Source organism: Felis catus, chromosome E2 (genome assembly GCF_018350175.1).
Source record: "Felis catus isolate Fca126 chromosome E2, F.catus_Fca126_mat1.0, whole genome shotgun sequence".
Lineage (NCBI taxonomy): Eukaryota > Metazoa > Chordata > Mammalia > Carnivora > Felidae > Felis > Felis catus.
This window is the reverse complement of record NC_058382.1, coordinates 43,573,430-43,596,637: the sequence shown is the minus strand read 5'-3', so window position 1 is coordinate 43,596,637 and position 23,208 is coordinate 43,573,430. Positions and strand designations below refer to the sequence as shown.

The 23,208-nt window shown below is 38.6% G+C and overlaps 1 protein-coding gene and 1 non-coding gene across 6 annotated transcripts in view; both read right to left on the bottom strand.

The window, feature by feature from the left end:
- The window catches only part of NFATC3 (nuclear factor of activated T cells 3), a 137,443-nt gene that overhangs the window by 2,686 nt on the left and 111,549 nt on the right, over nt 1-23,208 (bottom strand). For 3 of the 5 annotated variants that reach the window (XM_045047053.1, XM_045047054.1, XM_045047055.1), the window contains one exon: nt 10,826-10,955. The exons of 1 other annotated variant lie outside the window; for it this stretch is intronic. In XM_045047053.1, the coding sequence (XP_044902988.1) occupies nt 10,826-10,955 (130 nt within the window). The remainder of the gene's footprint in view (nt 1-10,825; nt 10,956-23,208) is intronic. One more of the 5 variants, XM_011290092.4, reaches the window with a different exon arrangement.
- Nucleotides 105-211, bottom strand: LOC111558182. Its single transcript, XR_002738768.1, has one exon. It is a non-coding gene; the product is annotated as a U6 spliceosomal RNA (small nuclear RNA).

Here is a 23,208-nt window from a genome sequence, read left to right as displayed (position 1 = left end):
GAGATTTGGGAGTTATTTTGTTACGCTAATAAACCATTCTTTACTATATGGGCCTTTTTTATTGTTTCTCATCCTTTCAGCAAAGACCTTGCTTTTTTCTTTTTTTTAACACGGACCACTTTGTGAATTTGCATGTCATCTTTGCGCAGGGGGCATGCTAATCTTCTCCGTATCGTTCCAAATTTGGTATATGCACTGCTGAAGCGAGCACCTTGCTTTTTGTTGGTTTCTGTGACAAGCCAAGCATTCCTAGAAGCATAGTGCTCTGTGAGGTCTAATACAAAAAACTCCAATCTTAAGAAACGAGTATGGAAAGAAAACCCCGAAGTCCCCCTCAGTAAGAACCTTCAGTTCTCTCATCATGAGAATTCTTTGCTTTGAAATGAAAATTCTTTGCTTTGTCAACTGAAGATTATACTCCTAAGCCTATATTCAAAAGAACTGAAAACATACGTCCACATAAAAACTTACGCCTGGGTGGTTCAGCTGGTTGAGCATCTGACTCTTGATTTCAGCTCAGGTTATCATCTCATAGTTGTGGGATTGAGCCCCACATCAGGCTCCACACTGAGCTGAGTGTGGAGCCTGCTTGGGATTCTCAGTTTCCCTCCCCCTCTCCCTCACTTGTATGCCTGCACACTCTCTCAAGATACACATTAAAAACAAAAAAACAAAAAAACTTTGTACCTGAATACAAATTCATAGCAGCATTTTCATAATAGCCCTGAAGTAGAAACAACCCAAATACCTACCAGGTGATGAATGGATAAGCAAATTATGGGCTATCCATAGAGGGAAATACTATTCAGCTTTAAAAAGAAATGAAGGGGTGCCTGGGTGGCTCAGTCGGTTGGGTGTCCAACTTCAGCTCAGGTCACGATCTCGTGGTCTGTGAGTTCGCGCCCCGCATCGGGCTCTGGGCTGATGGCTCAGAGCCTGGAGCCTGCTTCTGATTCTGTGTCTCCCTCTCTCTCTGCCCCTCCCCCATTCATGCTCTGTCTCTCTCTGTCTCAAAAATAAATAAACGTTAAAAAAATAAAAAGAAAAAAATAAAAAGAAATGAAATTCTAATACATGCTACAGCATAGGTGAACTTTGAAAGAATTATGCTAAGTGAAAGAAATCAGACACAAAAGATCATATATTGTCTGATTCCATTTGTATAAAACAGCCAGGACTGACTAACCACACAGACAGAAAATAGGTGGTTGACAGAGGAGTTATGGTGAGGAAGAAATGGGGGATGACTGCTAACAGGTATGGGATTTCTTTTTGGAGTAATAAAAATTTTCTAAAATGAGATAGTGGTGATACTGCAGAACTCTGTGAATATACTAAAACCACTGAATGGTATATTCTCAAGGGTGAATTTTATAGCAATAAATTATATCTCAATTCAGCTGTTATAAACAAAAATAGGCCAAGACAAAAAAAGTTCTATACTTAGAATGTGATGTGATCATAGAGCCAAGAAGACACTAATAGTCACTTAAAAAAACTTCAAGTATTAACAGCTTTTTTTTTTCTTTTAAAGAGAGAGAATTGAGAGAGACAGCATGAGCAGGAGCCCAATGCAAGGTTTGATCCCATGACCCTGGGACAGTGACCTCAGCCCAAATTAAGAGTACAATGCTCAACCACTGAGCCACCCAGGCGCCCCTTTCAAATATTAACATCCAATCTTTTTACAGTTTAGGTAATTTAAAAATTTTTTTTCAAATTCATATACTCATGGCTATCAGAAGGGAACATTCACTTCATATTTATTGAGCATCTATGAGAGTTTGCAACTGAAATTTTGTATCTTATTTCAATCTTCACAACATCTTAAGATAACTATTACCCCACTTTACAGATCAGTTAACTGAGGCTTTGACAGTTCACCTAATTTGCTCAGTAAATAGTGGGATCAATTTCCAAAAACCTATCACTTCTTGGAGGCCAAGAGTAGAGAACCTGGTGGGGGGGAGGGGGGAATCATTTAGACAAAGAAGATGCAAAAGATCCAGACACATGTGTTGATGCCAGGGGAGGGAGAATGAGTGTGTTAACAGAGAGGAGAGGGAGTCAGGAAAGAGAGAATATAAACGGGACATAAATAGACAAGGCAGCCGTTGCCACCTGTTATTCCAAGCCACATAGCGAGCAAGGAACAGTGTTTTCAGTGTGGATTCCATGTTTAAGTCAATGGGCTAGTCTCATGCTGAGAGGGAGCCCAAGGATGGCCCATGATCTCCATGCATAACCTCTAACATAATACATCACATTAGATTATCAGTAGGGGTCATCTTATCTGTCTCTCCAATAGCCTGTGAGCTCCTGAAGGGCAAGGACCTTACTAATGAGGAAACATCAATTTCAGATGACTGAATAAATGGATCCTAATTCAATACAATTACTTGGAGACTACTGGGAACTAGTATACTGAAAGTTCACTAGGTGATAGGATAGGAAGGGGACCAGAGAATGTTATTAAAACTAACACATGACATCTGATTTTGATTTTGACAGTCTCTATGTGTCTATTTTAGACAGGTCTCCCAGCTGTGGCAACAAGCCAAATTTAGAAGCAAGTACCAGCTGTCAGTCATCTTTTCCCAACACTTATCCCTTCCAAGGATGGTGACTTCAGAGATGTTCCAAGCTGCCATGTAACATTGTTAAATTATCTCACTGTTCAAGTTTTAAAACTACAAGGTGATTACAAATGGTGCTTTATCATCATCAAAAACCAGGACGCCTGGGTAGCTCTGTCAGTTGAACATCCAACTTTGGTTCAGGTCACAATCTCAGTCCATAGGTTTGAGCCCTGCGTCAGGCCCTGTGCTGACAGCTCAGATCCTGGAGCCTGCTTCGAATTCTGTCTTCCTTTCTCTGTCCCTCTCCTGCTTGTGTGCACACACTCTCTCTCTCTCAAAAATAAACATTAAAAAAAATAAAAAGACACCCCCCCCAATACAATGTATTGTTTTCCTGTGTCTTTATGAGAAAGTCAGTGCTTACATTTTGAGGATGAGGGTATATATCCAGCATTATCCACCCACTTACCAAGTACACTTTGATGATAAACACATCATTTTTTAAGGTAGCCAGGTGATGCTGTTTATAGCAAAAGCCTGATCAAAGCTATGTTATTTCTGCTCCCCTTTATCAAAGTTCTGTTGTTCTTTTGCCTGTTGTGCCTAATCTCACACAGTTGAAGCAATCTGGAAGGTTCCTTGACTGGGATTTAAGACTATAATAAAGCTAAGAAGATTTTGCACAAAAAAGCACTCAAGCTGACTATACTCAAACATACTTTAACACATAATATTAATACATAATAATTAGTCAGTAGATTTAAGTTCCAGTAGGGCAGGGACATTATCTATCTTGTTCTCCACCAAACCCTTAGAGCTTGGTACATTCTGAGTGCTGAGTAAAATTAACTTGCCAAGTTAATCTTTTAATATAATTTGGGGACTTGGAAAACAACAACAAGAATTATGCTCAAATAATTGCTACAGGTGAATAGTGAATATGAATTTTAGGACAAGGAGTCAGAACTACAACAAAGCAGTCCTTTTGCCATCCTTTAGCAATGACTCGAGCGCAGTGCGGTATAGAGAGTCCACTGCTCTTCTTTGCTTTTCACTTCTCCCTAAGGCTGGGAGCTTTGGGCTTGGGCGCCTACCTCTAGATTCCTGAAATATCTTTCCATTGTGATCAAAATTTGAGTGTCAACTTAAGCAAGTTAAAATTATTACTGGTAAACAAACTTATGGTGTAATTTACATGTAAATTATCACCAATATTTACAAAACAATATTTAAGTTACTTTTTAAAAACATTTTTTTAATATTTATTTTTGAGAGAGAGACAGAATGTGAGTGGGGGAGGGGCAAAGAGAGAGGGAGACACAGAATCCGAAGCAGGCTCCAGGCTCCGAGCTGTCAGCACAGAGCGTGCTGCGGGGCTTCCTGAGTATAGATGACATGTTGCATTAGTTTCAAGTGAACAACTTAAGTGATTTGACATTAAGTTATTTCTCAAAAATACTAAGGCTTACAACTTCATTTTCCACTTTCTTTTAATATATATATTAATTATATATATAAATTATATATATTTATTTAAACCCTAGTCTAGAAAGCATGTGAGATGGCTTTGTTTTTCCCACCAATTTAAGAGCAGAAAGAGTTGTACACCCCTACTATACAATTTTATTATTTCTCTCCTTTAAAGAGTAAACTGAATTAAAAACATAGAACAAGAGTCAACAACCCTCAACACCCATGTGAACAGGTTATATGGGTCACAGCATTTGGCCCACTTGTGACAGGTGCCATCAACTCCCACTAACCCAACACCTGGATTGTCTGTGCCACCACAACAGAAGCAGTCAGAACCATCAGCAATATTTGCTGTAAGAACAATTTTTTATACAAAAATTGCTATCCAAATTACCAGTCCATTGGAATACTATTTCTCCACAAAAGAATATGGTGTCTGAGTAACAAAAGGCCTCTTATTTAGAGCTTAAGGTTTCAGAGCTAGAGCTGACAAGCATGGTATGGTATGAAATCTCACCACCCGGGGGAGAGGGGCAGGGTAACCCAAGACACTGCTTCTGGAGTAGGCAGATACACAGTCATATATGCAAAAGCCCAAAGGGCCTTTCTAACAAGCAACCGAACATCTTGGAGCATTTTTGTAAAGTATTTCTGGGTATAATTAGACTCCATTTATGTGTTATTTCAACTTGAAACTGCAATGAACATTCATCCAAGTTTGGCAAATTCACCTTTTCTTCCCTTCCCTGTACCCCAAGTTAAAAGTACTGTCTGGTGAACAATTTTATGGAGACATTATTGTTTTAAGCTTATTTATTTATGTATTGAGAGAGAGAGAGAGAGAGACAGACAGACAGACAGACAGACAGACTGGGGAGCTGGATCTGCACTGCCAGTGTGTAGCCCAATGCAGGCTTGAACTCATACACCATGAGACCATGACCTGAGCCGAAATCAAGAGTTGGGATGTTTTAACAACTGAGCCACCCAGGCACCCCTGGAGAAGTTTTTTGGTTTTTTTTTAGTTTTTAATTTTTTTTTTTTTTTATGTTTTATTTATTTTTGAGAGAGAGAGAGGGATAGTGCATGAGCAGGGGAGGGGCAGAGAGAGAGGGAGACACAGAATCCAAAGCAGGCTCCAGGCTCTGAGGTGTCAGCACAGAGCCTGACACGGGGCTTGAACCCACAAACTTTGAGATCATGACCTGAACCAAAGTCAAACACCTAATGGACTGAGCCACCCGGGTGCCCCTGGAGAAGTTATTTTTTACAAAATGAAGATTGCAGGGGCGCCTGGGTGGCGCAGTTGGTTAAGCGTCCGACTGCAGCCAGGTCACGATCTCACGGTCCGTGAGTTCGAGCCCCGTGTCAGGCTCTGGGCTGATGGCTTGGAGCCTGGAGCCTGTTTCCGATTCTGTGTCTCCCTCTCTCTCTGCCCCTCCCCCGTTCATGCTCTGTCTCTCTCTGTCCCAAAAATAAATAAAAAAAACGTTGAAAAAAAAAACAAAAAAACAAAATGAAGATTGCAATCATTTTCTGAATTTTACTTGAAATGAAAAAATGAGAAATTTGGAAATAAATAGAAATGATTTTAAATGGATGAGAACTATAGAATAATAAACCATAAAGTAATACTAGAACAGTTTTGCTAAGATAGACTTAGGTTTTTGATGAGTTGTAAGAATACCATCTAAACTAAATACATTAAATAACTGAATTCACTGATTTATGGCATGACCTGAAGAATTAATCTGTATTTATCAAAGTTTGATTAACATACCTTCTTAAGCTAAAGACAAAAAAAAAAAGAAAAAAAAAAGTTCCTGAAAATTTAGAAGGTGTCTATATAGTAGACTGCTAACTGTCCTAATTCATTCTTAAGTAATTGAATTTAACTTGTCACATGGCCACACAGCTTCCCTTTCATAGGTAGGTATGGCCACATAATTTGTTCTTTTCCAATGAAATGTGAATAAAAGTGTATTTTACTCACTGCAGACTCAATAACCTCTTCCCTTCCTTTCCCCCTACCTCTAGCTTCAAAGTGGTGACTCTACTCTGACAATACCTAAGGAAATAGAGGAACAATGAAATAAAGGAATCCTTATCTCTGGATTAACCTGTGGTGTAAGAGAAACTTCCAATGTGGTAAAGCCACTGTATTTGGAATCTCTATTATAGTAACCTAGCTTATACTGTTAACAAAAATAATACTCACCACCATAAAGTAACACAGAAAGAATAATTAAGTATTTTAAGAACCAAAATAACCAGTTTGAGCTTTATCACACCAAGTTTTTAACTAAGTCATTTTAAAATTCACCCTGAATACTAGACAATTTCCAACCACAGGACAACCTGAATATATATATACAGATCAAAAGAGATCTTTTACTTTTAACACTAGCTTTAAAAAAAAGTTTATATATTTGTTTTTGAGAGAGAAAGAGACAACATGAACAGGGGAGGGGTAGAGAGAGAGGGAGAGAATCCCAAGCAGGTTCTGCACTGCCAGTGCAGAGCCTGACTTGGGGGTCAACCTCATGGACTGTGAGATCGTGACCTGAGCTGAAATCAAGAGTTGGACACTTAACCGATTAGCCACCCAGGCGCCCCTTCACACTAGCTTTTAATACTAGTACAGGAAAATTATGACACTTGTTTTCAATGAACCTGACTAGAGGGGTATCAGTCTTGTTACTGAGAGTCCTTTCTTTTTTAAGAAATTTCTTATGTGTGTGATGCTATACTCAGTGTCATACAGACCTTTCCTCTAAAAAAGGTAACTCAAAACATTATTCAAAGAAAAACAATATATCTCCAGCTGAGTAAACACTACACAGGTACCTAAAAGTGTATTCAAGTATCAGCATGTATCCTTTTGTATCAGCAAAAAGTGAAATGTGAAAAAATAAAACCCCCAAATCAAAAACCACTTCTTTTTTGCGTTAAGACGTTGGATTCAGAAGAATTTTAAGATTATAAGAAGATTCCTTCCTTATACCTATTTTTTGTCACATTGTACATTTTCTGTGAATAGTCTTGTCCACTTTAAAAAAAATTTTTTTAATGTTTATTTATTTTTGAAGGAGAGAGACAGAGCATGAGTGGGGGAGGGGCAGAGAGAGAGGGAGACACAGAACCTGAAGCAGGCTCCAGGGTCCAGGCTGTCAGCACAGAGCCCGATGCGGGGCTTGAACTCACGGACCGGACCGTGAGTGAGATCATGATGTGGGCCGAAGTCGGACACTCAACCGACTGAGCCACCCAGGCGCCCCCCTGTCCATTTCTAAATACATACTGTTGACACCCAAATTTCTGACCTCCAGGGGCCTAACCTGAGCTCCAAAGCCATAAATCTACATGGCGCATTCACCATCTGAGCTACAGATGCTATATGCTTCCCTCTTCAAGACACGCTCCAAGAATTTTTCTTCACTCTTCCAGCTCTTCAACTGATCTACCTACCTTCCCTTCTGGATCTTTCTCAACATTGAGAAGTATGGTATGTCTATCTTAAACAAGCAAGCAAACAAATAAAAACCCTAGACTCCATGTAACCCTCTATATCTATTTTTTTCTTTCATTGCTTAACTTTTTTTTTTTTTTTGGAGGACTTGGCAAAGAAAGCTTTTTTGTTTGTTTAGAGAGGGAACAAGTGAGTGAGGAGCGGGGGCGGGGGGAGAGGGAAGAGAGGGAGAGAGAGAGACAGAGAGAGACAGAATATCCCACGAGGGACAGAGAAAAAGACTGGGAGAGAGAAGCAGGACTCACCCAAAGCAGGCCCCAACTGAAGCACGCCCTGTGTTCACCTGATGCAGGACTTGAACTCGCAAACTGTGAGACCATGACCTGAGCTGAAGTCAGATGCTTAACCAACTGAACCACCCCCAGGTGCTATGATTGCTTAATATCTTAAAGGAGTTATCTACACTGCCTGCTGTTTCTATGTTCTTACTTCCTGTTTACCCCTTAGTCATACATTGATCCCCTCATTCCACAGAAATGCTTCTTACCAAGATCACTAAGACCAATTTACTTATTGCTTCATGCAAGGAAGAGCTATGGGGTAAACTCTAAAAGAGAGCAAACTTTAATCTTTGGTTCAGCTGAGATATAACTAGGGTGAATTACTTAATCTCCCAGCTATAAAACAGACAAGTCATGGGGTTGTAATGTACAGCATAGGAAATATAGTCAATAATATTGTAGTAACTTTTTATGGTGACAGGTGGCAACTAGCCTTATCACAAGCATCATTTTGTAATGTATAAAAATAGCAAACTGGGTGTTGTATGGAAACCAATTTGACAATAAATTTCATATATTGAAAAAAAATAAAAATAAATAAAAAATAAATAAAAATAAAATGGTAACAAAAAAATAGCAAATCACTGTGATAGACAACTGAAACGTAACAGAATATTATATGTCAACTATACTTCAATTAAAAAAAAAACCTTCAGGTTATAACTCTCCTTAGACAGATGCAGGAATTTAGTTGCTATTTCTACTCCTCTCATGACTAGAGACAAGAGTGATGTGAGACCAGGGTAGGCTCAGTTTCTGGGAGAAGCCAATGTTTTGGTGCCTTGTCTAATCAGGAGGCTTAGTATCTCATATATAAAGATCTGGGTAGTTCTCTTCCAAATCTAAATTCATTAAATTTAAATTCATGTTGAGAATTACAACTTATATATTTATAATTATATAAATTTATAATCAATCAATCAATTAATTAATTAATTTATAATTTATATAAATTTATAATTTATAATTATATATATTTATAATTTCTATCACATATGTTCTCAGTGGCTTTAAGAGTCTTTATTCTATTTCTCAATTAGAAAAAATTTTCAGGAAGCACCTGGGTGGCTCAGTCGGTTAAGCGTCCGACTTCAGCTCAGGTCATGATCTCACAGTCCGTGAGTTCAAGCCCCACGTTGGGCTCTGTGCTGACAGCTCAGAGCCTGGAGCCTGTTTCAGATTCTGTGTCTCCCTCTCTCTCTGCCCCTCCCCTGCTCATGCTCTGACTCTCTGCGTCTCAAAAATAAATAAAAACATTAAAAAAAAATTTTTTTTTCATGGGTGCCTGGGTGGCTCAGTCGGTTGGGCGTCTGACTTCAGCTCAGGTCATGATCTCACAGTTGGTGGGTTTGAGCCCCATGCCGGGCTCTGTGCTGACAGGTTGGAGCTTGGAGCCTGCTTCAGATTCTGTGCCTCCCTTTCTCTCTGCCCCTCCTCTGCTCACTGTGTCTCAAAAATAAATAAAAATGTTGAAAAAAAATTTTTAAATCTTTTTCATAATATTTATTTTTGAGAGAAAGAGAGTGAGCATGAGCAGGCAGAGAGAGAGGAAGACACAGAATCTGAAGCAGACTCCAGGCTCTGAGCAGTCAGCACAGAGCCCAACTCAGGGTTCAAACTCATGAGCCGTGAGATCATGACCTGAGCCGAAGTCAGATACTTAAACAAACTCAGCCACCCAGGCACCCCTCAGAAGCTTTCAGAGTCTTCAAAGAAAGGAGCTGCATGATAGTGAGGGAGAGTTGTGTTCCTGGTGGGTGGCTGAGGTAGAGTGGCCTGAGGCCCAGCCCCCTCCCTCATGCAGACTTCACTTATATGGATTCTTTCCAAATGGGGTCCCAGAAGAATTATTAGTAATGCACACATGGGTCTACAGGGGAGGCTCAAGGGTAAAGGATCCAGGTTTCCTCTGGCACATGGATAAAATGTCCTGCTTTATTTTCATTCCAAACTGTCTCACGTCAAAACTTAAGAGTACTTGATTGACCAGAGATGAGCAGACTTACACACTTGACTGACAACCAAGTTTACTCAGCACCCAAGCCATAGAATTTTTTTAAAGTTTATTTACTTATTTTGAAAGAGAAAGAGAGGTGGAGAAAGAAGGAGAAAGAGAGAATCCCAAGCAGGCTCTGCACTGTCAGCACAGAGCCTGATGCTGGCTTCGATTTCATGAACTGTGAGATTATGACCTGAACTGAAACCAAGAGTCAGATGCTTAACCAACTGAGGCACCTAGGCACCCCCAAGCCATAGAATTCTTACAGATGGGCTTCTCTGCTTTGATTTAATAAATTCAGTTAAACACTTGCTTTCTACTCAAACCAGATTAAATTCATAAGTACTAGTGTACAAGCCTGAATATGGTTCGATTTATAAAGTAGTTTTGGGGTGCCTGGGTGGGTCAGTTGAGCCTCCAACTTCAGCTCAGGTCATTATCTCATGGTTCATGGGTTCAGGCCTTGCATCAGGCTCATTGCTGTCAGCATGGACCTTGCTTTGGATCCTCAGTACCCTTCTCTCTCTGTCCTTCCCCAGCTCACGTTCTCTCTCTCAAAAATAAATTAAATAAATAAATAAAAAGCAGAGTCTTGGGGCCCTGGGTGGCTCAGTCAGTTAAGCATCTGACTCTTGATTTTGGCTCAGGTCATGATCTCACAGTTCCTGGGATCGGGCTCTGCCCTGACAGCATAGAGCCTGCTTGGGATTCTCTCTCCCTCTCAGCCCCTCCCCCACTTACACAAGTTCTCACTCTTTCTCTTAAAATAAATAAACGTTAAAAAAGTTTTTTTTTTTAATAAAAAGCAGAGTCTTGCAGTCAAAGTGTAGCTCCAAAGATAATGAGTGGACCTACCAAGATGCCCATGTATACCCCATCCTCTGTAGCACATGCAAATCCAGCCACTGCATGCAAATACCAGACTTGGGTATAAAAACAATGACACATTTCAATCAACACTCACCCTCTAGATTCTCCAGAAAGGAGCTGGACATGAGAGCTCACTGTGGTTAGGCCATTTCTCTGCTGAACCTGATGGCTGGTGTTCCAAGTCAGACATAAACTGGTCTGTGTCAAAGAAGACAACATCACTACTGAATGGAACAAACCAGAAAGTAACTTAATCTACTACATGCCCAGCCTGTTTTTTCTATAATAGAGGAATTTAATCATCCTTTGTCTGTCAATCACTACATAAAATGGCTCACCAAATTACATTAGATAATATGAATATTGGAGTCTAGAGAATTTAGGTAATGGCTGATTGATTTCCTAAAATTAAAAGGGCAATAATTTTAAAGGTCATGATGATGGTTTCAGCAATTTTATTTTATTTTTATTTATTTATTTTTTAAGCAAACTCTACCTCCAACATGGGGCTCGAAATCATGACCCCAAGATGAAGAGTCACATACTCTACTGAATAAGCCAGGTGCCCCATTTTCTGCAATTTTATATGACATATTTAGTTTTAAACAAAATAGTTTATATTATATTGGATATTAGTAGTTCCCAAATACTTGCCCAAGGCTACATCAAAATTATCACTTAATAAAAACAGAAACTCCTGTGTTCCACTTTAGGCCACAGAATCAAAATGTGTAAGGGCAGAAGCCCTGAAAACTTCATGCACAGGTAAATTTAGGGGTCATGGAGGAATATTTTTTAAACTAAAGTGCACATTTATTTGCAAGATTATGAAATCAATTCAGCAAGTTGAGATCAGTATCTTTTTAAAAAGAAATAGAACAAAACAGACCATAGTAGGCTGCATCTTCTTTAATAAGAGTTAAGAACTGGCCTTTGAGGGGCACCTGGGTGGTTCAGTTGGTTAAGCATCAAACTTTGGCCCAGGTCATGATCTCATGGCTTGTGGGTTTGAGCCCCACGCTGGGCTCTGTGCTAACAGCCTGGAGCCTGCTTCAGATTCTGTCTCCCTCCCTCTGTCTCTCCCCTGCTTGTGCTCTGCCCCTCTCTCTCTCTCTCTCAAAAATAAATAAACATTAAAAAGAATTTAAAAAAATAACTGGCCTTTGAGACTTTTATGTTAGTTGTATATATATATTTTTGTTTGTTATGTACTAGGTCATGCTATAAAACTTACTTTTTTAATGTTTATTTTTGAGAGAGAGAGAGTATGAGCAGGGAAAGGGCAGAGAGAGAGGACAGAGGATCTGAAGTGGGCTCTGCTCTGACGGCACCAAGCCTGACGTGGGGCTCGAACTCATGAATTGTGAGATCATGACCTGAGCTGAAGTCAGACACTCAAATGACTGAGCCACCCAGGTGCCCCAAACTTACTTCTTATTGTAGGAAGCTATCCAAAATGTTTAAAAGTCACTGTAGTCAAGAAGAGTCACCACTGGTCAGTTTTGTGATAATGGCTAACACATTCAGATGGCCAGTTAGAGAGCCCCAACACAAGGGATGAGAAGCCTCTTCCTTTGGCCTCTAAGGATTTATTTTTAGCCTTTGTTTGCTCAACCTCAAGCAAAAGCACCTAACCTTTTAGACTCTAGAAGAATGCTTATTTTATCTTAGCAGAGGAGAATCTGTATATAGTCTCTGTGAATAATAATCAATACCCTTGTCTTAGGTTGATAAAGGAGGTAAAATAAAGGAGGAGGCAATCTGTGCAAAATGCAGCCTTAATTAAGAAGTCAAAACAAAACACAAAAGCCAGAAATTCTTCGTGTTTACAGGCAAAATTTTCCTAAGCTTATTACTAAACTTGAGATCATTCACCAAGTTTTCAAAGGGGATTTAAGGATTACAGTATATGTGAAATATTTTATTTATTTTTTAAAATGTTTATTTTTGAGAGAGAGAGAGAGAGAGAGAGAGAGAGAGAGAGAGAACGAACGAACGCAGGGAAGAGGCAGAAAGGGAGTTGGAGGATCCAAAGCAGCTCTGTGCTGGCAGCAGAGGGAGTGATGCAGGGCTCAAACTTACAAACTGTGAGATCATGACCTGAGCCAAAATCCATCCAAGCGCCCCATGTGAAGTATTTTAGAGACTGAATATGTATAGTCAAAAGTCTCCTTTCTGTGGATGCCCAATTTCCACAACTGAATCCTCCAAAACAGACATGAAGGTATAGACCATGTGATTCAAGGTACAGTAGCACATAAACAAGAAGAAAGAAGCCCAGGAACAAAGCTAAGAGGCCAACAGATCCTAGTGACTTCTATGAGTTGGCTTATGCAATGGTAGTTTCATACTGTGCTTATGGAAAGCTGTCCTTAAGACAGCTTTCTATTTCTTGAAACATTGTTGACAGATTCAAAAAATACCTGATTCGTTTTTTCCTATCACAAAAACTTTGACAAAACTCTTGAAGAAGAATTAGCATCAATCCTCTCTTAAACTCTTCCAAAAGATTAAAGAAGAGGGAATACTTCCTACTCATTCCAAGGTCAACATTACTGATGCCAAAGCTAGACAAAGACACTACAAGTAAAGAAAACTACACAATGCACCCTATGAATACAGATGCAAAACTCCTCAACAAATACTAACAAACCGAATTCAGTAGTATATTAAAAGTACTATAGCAAAAATGAACTATTGGGACCTCATCAAAATAAAAGCTTCTGCACAGCAAAGGAAACAATCAGCAAAACTAAAAGGCAACCGACAGAATGGGAGAAGGATACGTGCAAACGACCTATCAGATAAAGGGTTAGTATCCAAAATCTATAAAGAACTTATCAAACTCAACGCCCACAAAACAAATAAACCAGTGAAGAAATGGGCGAAAGACATGAATAGACACTTTTCCAAAAAAAACATCCAGATGGCCAACCAACACATGAAAAAATACTCAACATCACTCATCATCAGGGAAATACAAATCGAAACCACAATGAAATACCACCTCACACCTGTCAGAAAAGCTAACATTAACAACTCAGTCAACAACAGATGTTGGCGAGGATGCGGAGAAAGAGGATCTCTTGCATTCCTGGTGGGAATACAAGCTGGTATAGCCACTCTGGAAAACAGTATGGAGGTTCCTCAAAAAATTAAAAATAGAACTACCCTACGACCCAGCAACTGCACTACTAAGTATTTATCTAAGGGATACAGGTATGCTGTTTCCAAGGGACACATGCACCCCAATGTTAATAGCAGCACTATCAACAATAGCCAAAGTATGGAAGGAGCCCAAATGTCCCATCGATGGATGAATGGATAAAGAAGATGTGGTATATATACAATGGAGTATTACTCAGCTATCAAAAAGGATGAAATCTTGCCGTTTGCAACTACGTGGATGGAACTAGAGGGTCTTATGCTAAGCAAAATTAGTCAGAGAAAGACAAATATCCTACCACTTCATTCATATGAGGACTTTAAGACACAGAACAGATGAACATAAGGGAAGGGAAGCAAAAATAATATAAAAACAGGGAGGGGACAAAACAGAAGAGACTCTTAAATATGGAGAACAAACAGAGGGTTACTAGAGGAGTTGTGGGAGGGGGGATGGGCAAGGGGCATTAAGGAATCTACTCCTGAAATCATTGCTAAACTATATACTAACTAATTTGGATATAAATTAAAAAAATAAAATTAAAAAAAAAGTACTATACATCAAGGCCAAGTGAGATGTATTCTCAGAATGCAAAGATGGTTCAGGATATGCAAGGCAACAAATGTAATTTACTACGTATTAGAATGAAGGATAAAACATTACAGATGATCTCAATTGACACAGAAGAAGCATCTGACAAAATTCAATTCACTTTCAAGATAAAAAAATACCCAATAAACTAGGACTAGAAGGGAATTTCCTCCACATGATAAAAAGGCCATACATGACACATCATACTCAGTGGTGAAAGACTGAAAGTTTTTTCCCTGAGATTAAGAACATGATAAGGATGTCCACTTTTGCCACTTCAATTCAAAACAATACTAGAATTTCCAGCCAGAGCAATTAGGCTAAAGAAATTTTTTAAAGGCATACAAATTGGAAAGGAAGAGGTAAAATTATCTCTGTTCACAAATGACGTGATCTTACACATAGAAAGCTTGAAAGAATCAACATATAAAAAATATTAGCATTAATAAACTAAGTCAGTAGTTACAGGATATAAAATCAACAGACAATATTGAGTTGTATTCTATACACTTTCAATGAACAACCAAGAAGGAAATTTAAAAATCAATTCCATTTACAATAACATCAAAAAGAATAAAATATTTAGGTATTAGCCAAGGAGGAATAGGATTTGTACACTGAAAACTAAACATTGGTGGAAGAAATTAAGGTTTCTAAATAAATGGAAAACATCCCATGTTCGTGGATTGGGAGACTAATATTTTTAAGATGATAATATTACCCAATATTCAGATTCAATTTGTTGTTCCAAGTACAGATTCAATTTTTGGCAATTCCTAACAAAATCACAATACCATCTTTACAGAAATAGAAAAACCAATCCAGAAATTCATATGGAATCTCAAAGAACCAAGAAGAGCCAAAACAGTTTTGAAAATAAGAACAAAGATAGAAGGGTCTCATTTCCTCATTTCAAAACTTACTACAAAGGTACAGTAATCAAAACAACATGATACTGGCATAAGGACATATGTACACACCAAAGGAACAGAGAGGCCAGAAACAAATCCTCACAATATATGCTCAATTCATTTTCAAACATTCAGTGGGGAAAAGGCAGTCTTTTTAACACACAATACATGTTTCCACTGGATATCCACATGTAAAAGAATGGAAGCTGGACTCCTATTTCACTCCATATACAAAGTTAACTCAAAATAGATCAGAGACTTAAGAGCTAATATAAAACTTTTGGGGCATCCGGGTGGCTCAGCTGGTTGAGGGTCCGACTTGATTTCAGCTCAAGTCATGATCTCATGGTTCATGAGATTGAGCCCCACCTTGGCTTCTCCACTGACAGTGTGGAGCATGCTTGAAATTCTCTCTCCTTCTCTCTCTCTCTCTCTCTCTCTCTCTCTGCCCCTCCCCTGCTCACATGCTGTCTCTCAAACATTAAAAAATTTTTTAAAATTGCATCCGGATCATTAAAATAATAAATAATAAAAAATAATAATAAAATAAATAATAATAAATTTAAAAATAAAATATATAATAAAATAATAAAATATATAATAAAAACAAACTTATAATTATTAAAATAATTTTTTTAAAAAAATAATAAAATTATAAAACTCTTAGAAGAAGAAAACATGGGGTAAATAAATCTTCATGACCCTGGAGATTTAAATAGAACTCTAAAAGCACTGGCAATAAAAGAAAACATAGATTACAAGGACTTCATCAAAATTAAAAACCTCAAAGGACACTATCATGAGTGGAGAGAGGGGCACTTAGTTGGCTTAGTCAGTAGAACACAGTGCGGCTCTTGATCTCTGGGTTGTGAGTTCAAGCCCCAAACTAGGTGTAGAGATTAAAAAATTTTTTTAAAAATCTTAAAAAAAAATAAAAAGTGAAGAGAGAGCACAAAGAGTGGGAGAAAATTTTTGTAAATAATACATCAAGTAAGAGATGAGTATCCAAAATGTATCAAGAACTCCTACAACTCAACAACAAAAAAACAATGAGAAAATGAGATTTGACTGTTTTCCCAGAGAACAAATAGAAATGGTTAAACAAGAAAAGACCATGAGAAGAAAAAAAAGAAGAAAGAAAGAAAGAAAGAAAGAAAGAAAGAAAGGAAGAAAGAAAGAAAGAAAGAAAGAAAAGCTTATGAAAAGGTGCCTAGCATCATTAGTTACTAGGGAAATGCAAATCAAAATCAGAAAGAGATACCACTTAATATCCATTCAGTATGGCTATTATTATTTTAAAATGGAAATTAGTAAGTGCTGGCAAGGATGTAGAGCAATTCGAACCCTCAATACACTGTAAATGTAAAATGGTGCAACCACTGTGGGAAAAACACCAATTTCTCAAAAAGTTGAACAAAGAATTTCCATATAACCCAACAATTCCACTCCTAAGTACCCAAAAGAATTGAAAAGAGAGATTCAAAGAGATACTTGCACACCAATGTTCACAGCAGAGTTATTCACAACAGTCAAAAGGTAGAGACGAATGTCTTTCAACAGATGAGTGGATAAACAGTATGTGATTATACATAAAATGTTAATATTATTTATTCATAAAAAGGAAAGAAATTCTGATATATGCTTACAACATGACTGAACTGTGGATACATTATGCCAAGTGAAATAAGCCAAACATTAAAAGGAAAAAAGTTGTATGATTCCACTATTTACATGAGATACCTTGAGCAGGTAAAGTCATAGAAACAGAAAGTAGAAGTTACCACAGGCTGGAGGTGGGGAGAATTGCTTAATGGGTACAGAACTGTTGTTTAGAGTGAGGCAAAAGTTCTCAAGATAGTGGTGACAGTTACATCATACTGTGAACGTACTTAATGCTACCGACCTGTACACTTAAAATGCTAAATTTTTGGTTATGTACAGTTTACCACATTAAAATAAATTTCAAACACAAATCTTGGGTTTTCTCATAGGAAAACACTGTATGAAAAGACTGAATCAGGTTTTCACAGCTCTAACCATTAACTCAAAGCAAGACCTGACAGATGTAACTTCCTCTTACCATTTTAAAATCTGGAATACAGAATTTGTTCCTTTTCATCTCAAAGTTTTAACAAGTTAACTATTTACAAATCCTGGGGTGCCTGGGTTAAGCATCTGACTTCAGCTCAGGTTATGATCTCACAGTTCGTGAGTTCAAGTCGCACATCGGGTTCTCTGATGTGAGTGGACAGCCTGCATCGGGACAGCCTGTCTTCCTTGCTCTCTGCTTCTCCCCTGCTCACATGCACTCTCTCTCTCAAAAATAAATAAACATTAAATAAATATTTACAAATCCTGAAATATGTTTGTGGAAAGATGAGCAAAATTTCCTACTTGCCCAAGCTGCCTCTCGACTAAGCTGCTTTCTTTACCCACCTAATCAATATATAGACATTTCTGGTTTATACAAACAAGGCCATGGCCTGGTGGGCATGTAAAAATAAAGGCTTTGGAATGCTAGTTTCATCATTTACAGTAATGGTGACCCAAAGGAAGTCATTTAATCTCTGTGAATCTGTTTACTTATTTACTCAAAGAAGGTAGAATCTCCTGAAAGGTATGTGCAGTCACTCTACAACATTATAAAGAAACACAATTATAATGTACTTAGATTGATAAAAGCAAGACAAGTAACTTATCACTTAGTGACCTCATCTAGTGTCATGGCTTCAAATACCATCTGCATGCCCTCAACTCTCAAATTTGTATCTTTAGTCTAAAACTCACTTCCAAACTCTAGACTCATTCATCCAACTGAGTACTTGATTTCTCTACTTGAATGTTCAACAAGTATCTTAAATGCAACACAACCAAAACCGAACACCTGATCTTTCTCCAAAGCTTGCTTCATCTATAGCCTTCCCCATACCAGGTGATGGCAACTCCATCTTTCCAGTTTCTCAGAAACAAAACAAAACAAAACAACCCTTGGTATCATCTTTAACTTTTTCTCTCATACTTTATATGGAATCTTTCAGGAAATGCTATTGGCTTTGTCTTTAAAATACATGCAAAATCAGACCATTTGAAGACCCCTTATTTCACCACCAGTCTAAAACATCATTTCTGGCCTAGATTACTACAACAGCATTTTACCTGGCCTCCTTGTTGCTGCCCTTGCTTCCCTACAGTCTTTTTTCTAACCAGGATCAATTTCTCAGACATTCCACCAAAATAAATTCCTGATCAAAGATTTACAACATCATAGAAGCTATGGGAGACAAAACAAATGATTTATAAGTTATATAAATGCAAAAAAAAAATTCTTTATGTAAAGAATTCATGTTACCTTGGGGAAAAACTTTTGTCAACTCCTAGGCTCAATGAGGTAAGGAACCTAAGACATAAAGAGCTTCTATATTCTATAAGTGAGTAAGAAAGGATTAATAATCAAATAGAAAAGTAAATAAATACTATCAGAGATCACAGATTTGTGACAAAGATTTTCTCTTAAGCACATGAGAAGGTACACAAATCTTACTCCTAAATGAAGCGTAAACTAAAATTATACTGAGAAGCAGGTACCAGGGTGGCTTAGTGGGGTAACATCCGACTCTCGATTTTGGCTCAGGCCACTATCTCACAGTTGGTGAGATCGAGCCCCACATCAGGCTCTGCACAGAGCCTGCTTAGGAGTCTAACTCTCCCTCGCTCTCTGCCCCTCCCCCACTTGTGCACACTTGTGTGCGTGCTCTCTCTTACTCAAAATAAACTAAAAAAAAATTGTATCAAGAAACTATTTTCCACTTATCCCACTGGCAAATAAGATGTCTGACAGCAGATTGTGCTGGTGAAGATACTCTCTTACAATGACAGTGGCAATGTAAAAAAAATTTTTTTAAGTGACGTGCCACATTTTTTTTAAAGTTTTATTTATTTGAGAGAGACAAAGACAGTGCAAGTGGGGAAGGAACAGAAAGAGAGAGGGAAAGAGAATCCCAAGCAGGCTCCATGCTGCCAGCACAGAGCCTGACTCAGGGCTTGAACTCACGAAACTGTGAGATCATGACCTGAGCCGAAACCAAGAGTTGGACGCTTAACCAACTGAGCCACCTAGGTGCCCTATAAATTGGTAAAATTTTTATGAAAGACAACCTGGCAATCTTTCTCAAAACACTTCAAGGAATTTATCATATATACAAACATACACAGTTGTCTATAAAAAGGTAGGAAATGAAATTTGTAAAAAATTATTTATTATACTTATTAAATAGATAAAAGTACAGTTCTGAAAAATGTCCAAGAGTCAACATATAGGAAAAGCAAAATGCTGAACAATATACATACTATACTAGTAAAAATAAGGAAAAAATGTACACAATTGCTTACGAATGCATAAAATACCCCTTTGGTGACAGCCAAGCAATTGGTAACCCAACTGTCCATACAGAGGACAATTAGGTACCTAGGAGAGAGAATTTTCACTATGTACTTTGTTGTACCTTTAGCATTTTTTTTTTTTGAGAGAGAGAGAGAGAGAGAGAGAGAGAGAGAGAGAGAGAGAGAGAGAGCATGCACCCAAGTGAGGAAGGGGCAGAGAGAGAGAGAGAGAGAGAGAGAGAGAGAGAGAGAGAGAGAAGCAGGGCTCACGGGCTCGTGTTCACATGATGTGGGACTTGAGCTCACCCGAAGCGGGGCTCATGCTCACCCAATGTGGGATTCGAACTCATGAACTGTGACATCGTGACCAAAGCCAAAGTCAGATGCTTAACGACTGAGCCACCCAGGCACCCTAAAACTCCCATTCTACATAAAACCATCTACAGATGCTTTTAAATACACAATATGATTATAAGGGACTTAATTTATTATGATTCTTAAAGATGTAAAGCTAGATTGCCTGTACCCAACACTCTCAACCCTATCCTATCTTCCACCAGAACTTAAAGAGTTTCATACTTTTCTTCCTGACCAGATAGACAGGCTAACGGTAGGTAATGTAAAAAAAAAAAAAAAAAAAAAAAAAAAAAAAAAAAAAACCTTTTTAAAATCAGGTATCTTCAAACAGAGAAAAGCTGTTTGAGTATATTTAATCTATGTTTTATCAAAAGCTAAGATCCATGGCAAGAGGTTAACCCTGTCACACAAAGCCACAGAACTATCAATTCCCACCAAACCATAAAAAGCTGAACTGGTCAGCCTAAAATTATTTCTTTCACTTAAAATATTTTTCTCTTTGTGAATGATCCATCTCCAAAGGAACTCAAAAACAAGATATAAATTTTAAAACATAACACATTTTTAGACACTGGTTTTGTATCTTACACATGGAAGACACAAGGAAGTTAGAATTTTTTGTTTTTGAATGTTTATTTTTCAGAGAAAGAGAGAGCGCATGTGCACAGGAGTGCAAGTGGGGGAGGGGCAGAGAGAGGGGGACAGAGGATCTGAAGCAGACTCTGTGCTGACAGCAGCAAACCCCATGTGGGGCTTGAATTCACAAACCACAAGATCATGATTTGACCCAAAGTCAGACACTCAACTGATCAACTGACTGAGCCACCCAGGTGCCCCAAGAGTTACTATTTATTGTCTTTATAAAGGTGAGATTATAATCAATCATAGCTATTTCAGAAACCACTGAACATGAGACAATCTTAATTTCAGGCAGACTTGGGTTCAAATGCCAGTCCCAGTGTTTGTGGCCATATAACAATGGGAAAATAGTTAAGCTTTCTGAGCCACATCTCTAAAAATGAAGCTAATAATTCACTTTTCATAAATTATTGGGAAGAACTAATGATCTACTACTATACTACCAAAGAGCTCAAAAAATGATTATCAAGAAATAGTAACCATAACTCATTTTTTAAAGTGTATTTATTTTTGAAAAAGAACGAAAGCCCAAGTGGGGGAGGGACACAGAGAGAGGAGGACAGAGGATCTAATGCAGGCTCTGTGCTGACAGCAGAGAGCCCGATGCAGGGCTTGAACTCACGAACCATGAAATCATGCCCTGAGCCAAAGTCAGATACTTAACTGACTGAGCCACCCAGATGTCCCTCATTAATTATTTTTAAATATAGTTTTTTTTTTAATGTTTATTTATTCTTGAGACAGAGACAGAGTGTGAACAGGGGAGGGGCAAAGAGAGAGGGAGACACAGAATCTGAAACAGGCTCCAGGCTCTGAGCTGTCAGCACAGAGCCTGATGCGGGGCTCGAACCCACGAACTGTGAGATCATGACCTGAGCCAAAGTCAGACGCTTAAGTGACTGAGCCACCCAGGCACCCCTAAATATAGTTCTTAAAGTTAACTCCTTTTGAAGGCTTTTTTATTTTTTATTTGAGAGAGAGAGAGAGATAGAGAGAGAGAGAGCGAGCAGGGGAGAGGGGCAGAGGGAGGGGGTTTGAGGGAGGGAGAGAGGGAGAGAGTGAGTCTTAAGCAGGCTCCACACTCAACACAGAGCCCCACTTGGGGCTAGATCCCATGACCCTGGGATAATGATATGAGCTGAAATCAAGAGTCAGGTGCTCAACTGACTGAGCCACCCAGGCAGGCCCTTTTGAAGTCTTTTGATATGCTGTGATATATGCCAGTTATTTAGTGGTAGCCTCTCTTGGGTTTTTCCTAGTTTATGTACAAATTTGTGTCAAGTTGATTCAAAGAAAAATTTTTGTTCGAATAGAGTACAGTTAATTTGTGTCTATGGAGATATACAGACACACTTGACATAAGAAATAAAAGATCTTTTCTGGGGCACCTGGGTGGCTCAGTCGGTTGAGCATCCAACTTAGGCTAAGGTCATGATCTCACGGTTTGTGGTTTGAGCCCTGCGTCGGGCTCTGTGCTGACAGCTCAGAGCCTGGAACCTGCTTTGGATTCTGTGTCTCCTTCTCTGCCCCTCTTCCACTTATGCTCTGTCTCTGTCTCTCAAAAAAAAAAATAAATATGTAAAAAAATAAATAAATAAACAAAAGATCTCAAATGCTTGCAGCTGCTTCACTGGTTCTGAAATTAAACTTTCTTATCATATGTCTAAGAGTTGCTATGTCTAAGGTCCTGAATCCCCAGCATGGTCTGTTCTGTATGAGCCACTATCCAAAGCCTACCTGGGCATTATTTATGGAACTTTCCTACCTCTGGAATTATTCATCATAAATATGTTTGATGTTCAGGAGTACATGCATGCTTCCTACACGAGGACTCATGAGTTATCCAGAGTCCCAGTTAAAGGAGAAAGTTCAGGGGCACCTGGGTGGCTCAGTTAAGCGTCCTACTTCGGCTCAGGTCATGATCTCGCAGTCTGTGAGTTCAAGCCCCGCATCGGGATCTGTGCTGACAGCTCGGAGCCTGGAGCCTGCCCTGGATTCTGTGTCTCCCTCTCTCTCTGACCCTCCCCCGTTCATGCTCTGTCTCTGTCTCAAAAACAAATAAACGTTAAAAAAAAAAAATTAAAGGAGAAAATTCAGTACATTCTACCTCCCTTTTACCTCAGTGCCCCAAAGTGATTAAATACCTCATTTGTGGCCCATTCTCACCATTGGCTATGTATGGCTTTATTTCATTTTACTTAAATACAATAAACAGCAGTGAAATTAATATCCAACAGGTAGAAAAGAACACTGACAATATTTACCTCTGCTCTCACACCAGCCTCTTGCTTTCCCCATCCTTAATCTTGTGTTTATCATTCCCTTGCTACTCAAAAGTAGGCACTTCTGCTTATCACTTATATACTGAACTGCAGTATCTGAGGTCACGTCTGGAGTTCCTGTTTACAGTCAAGTTAGTAATTGCCCTACATT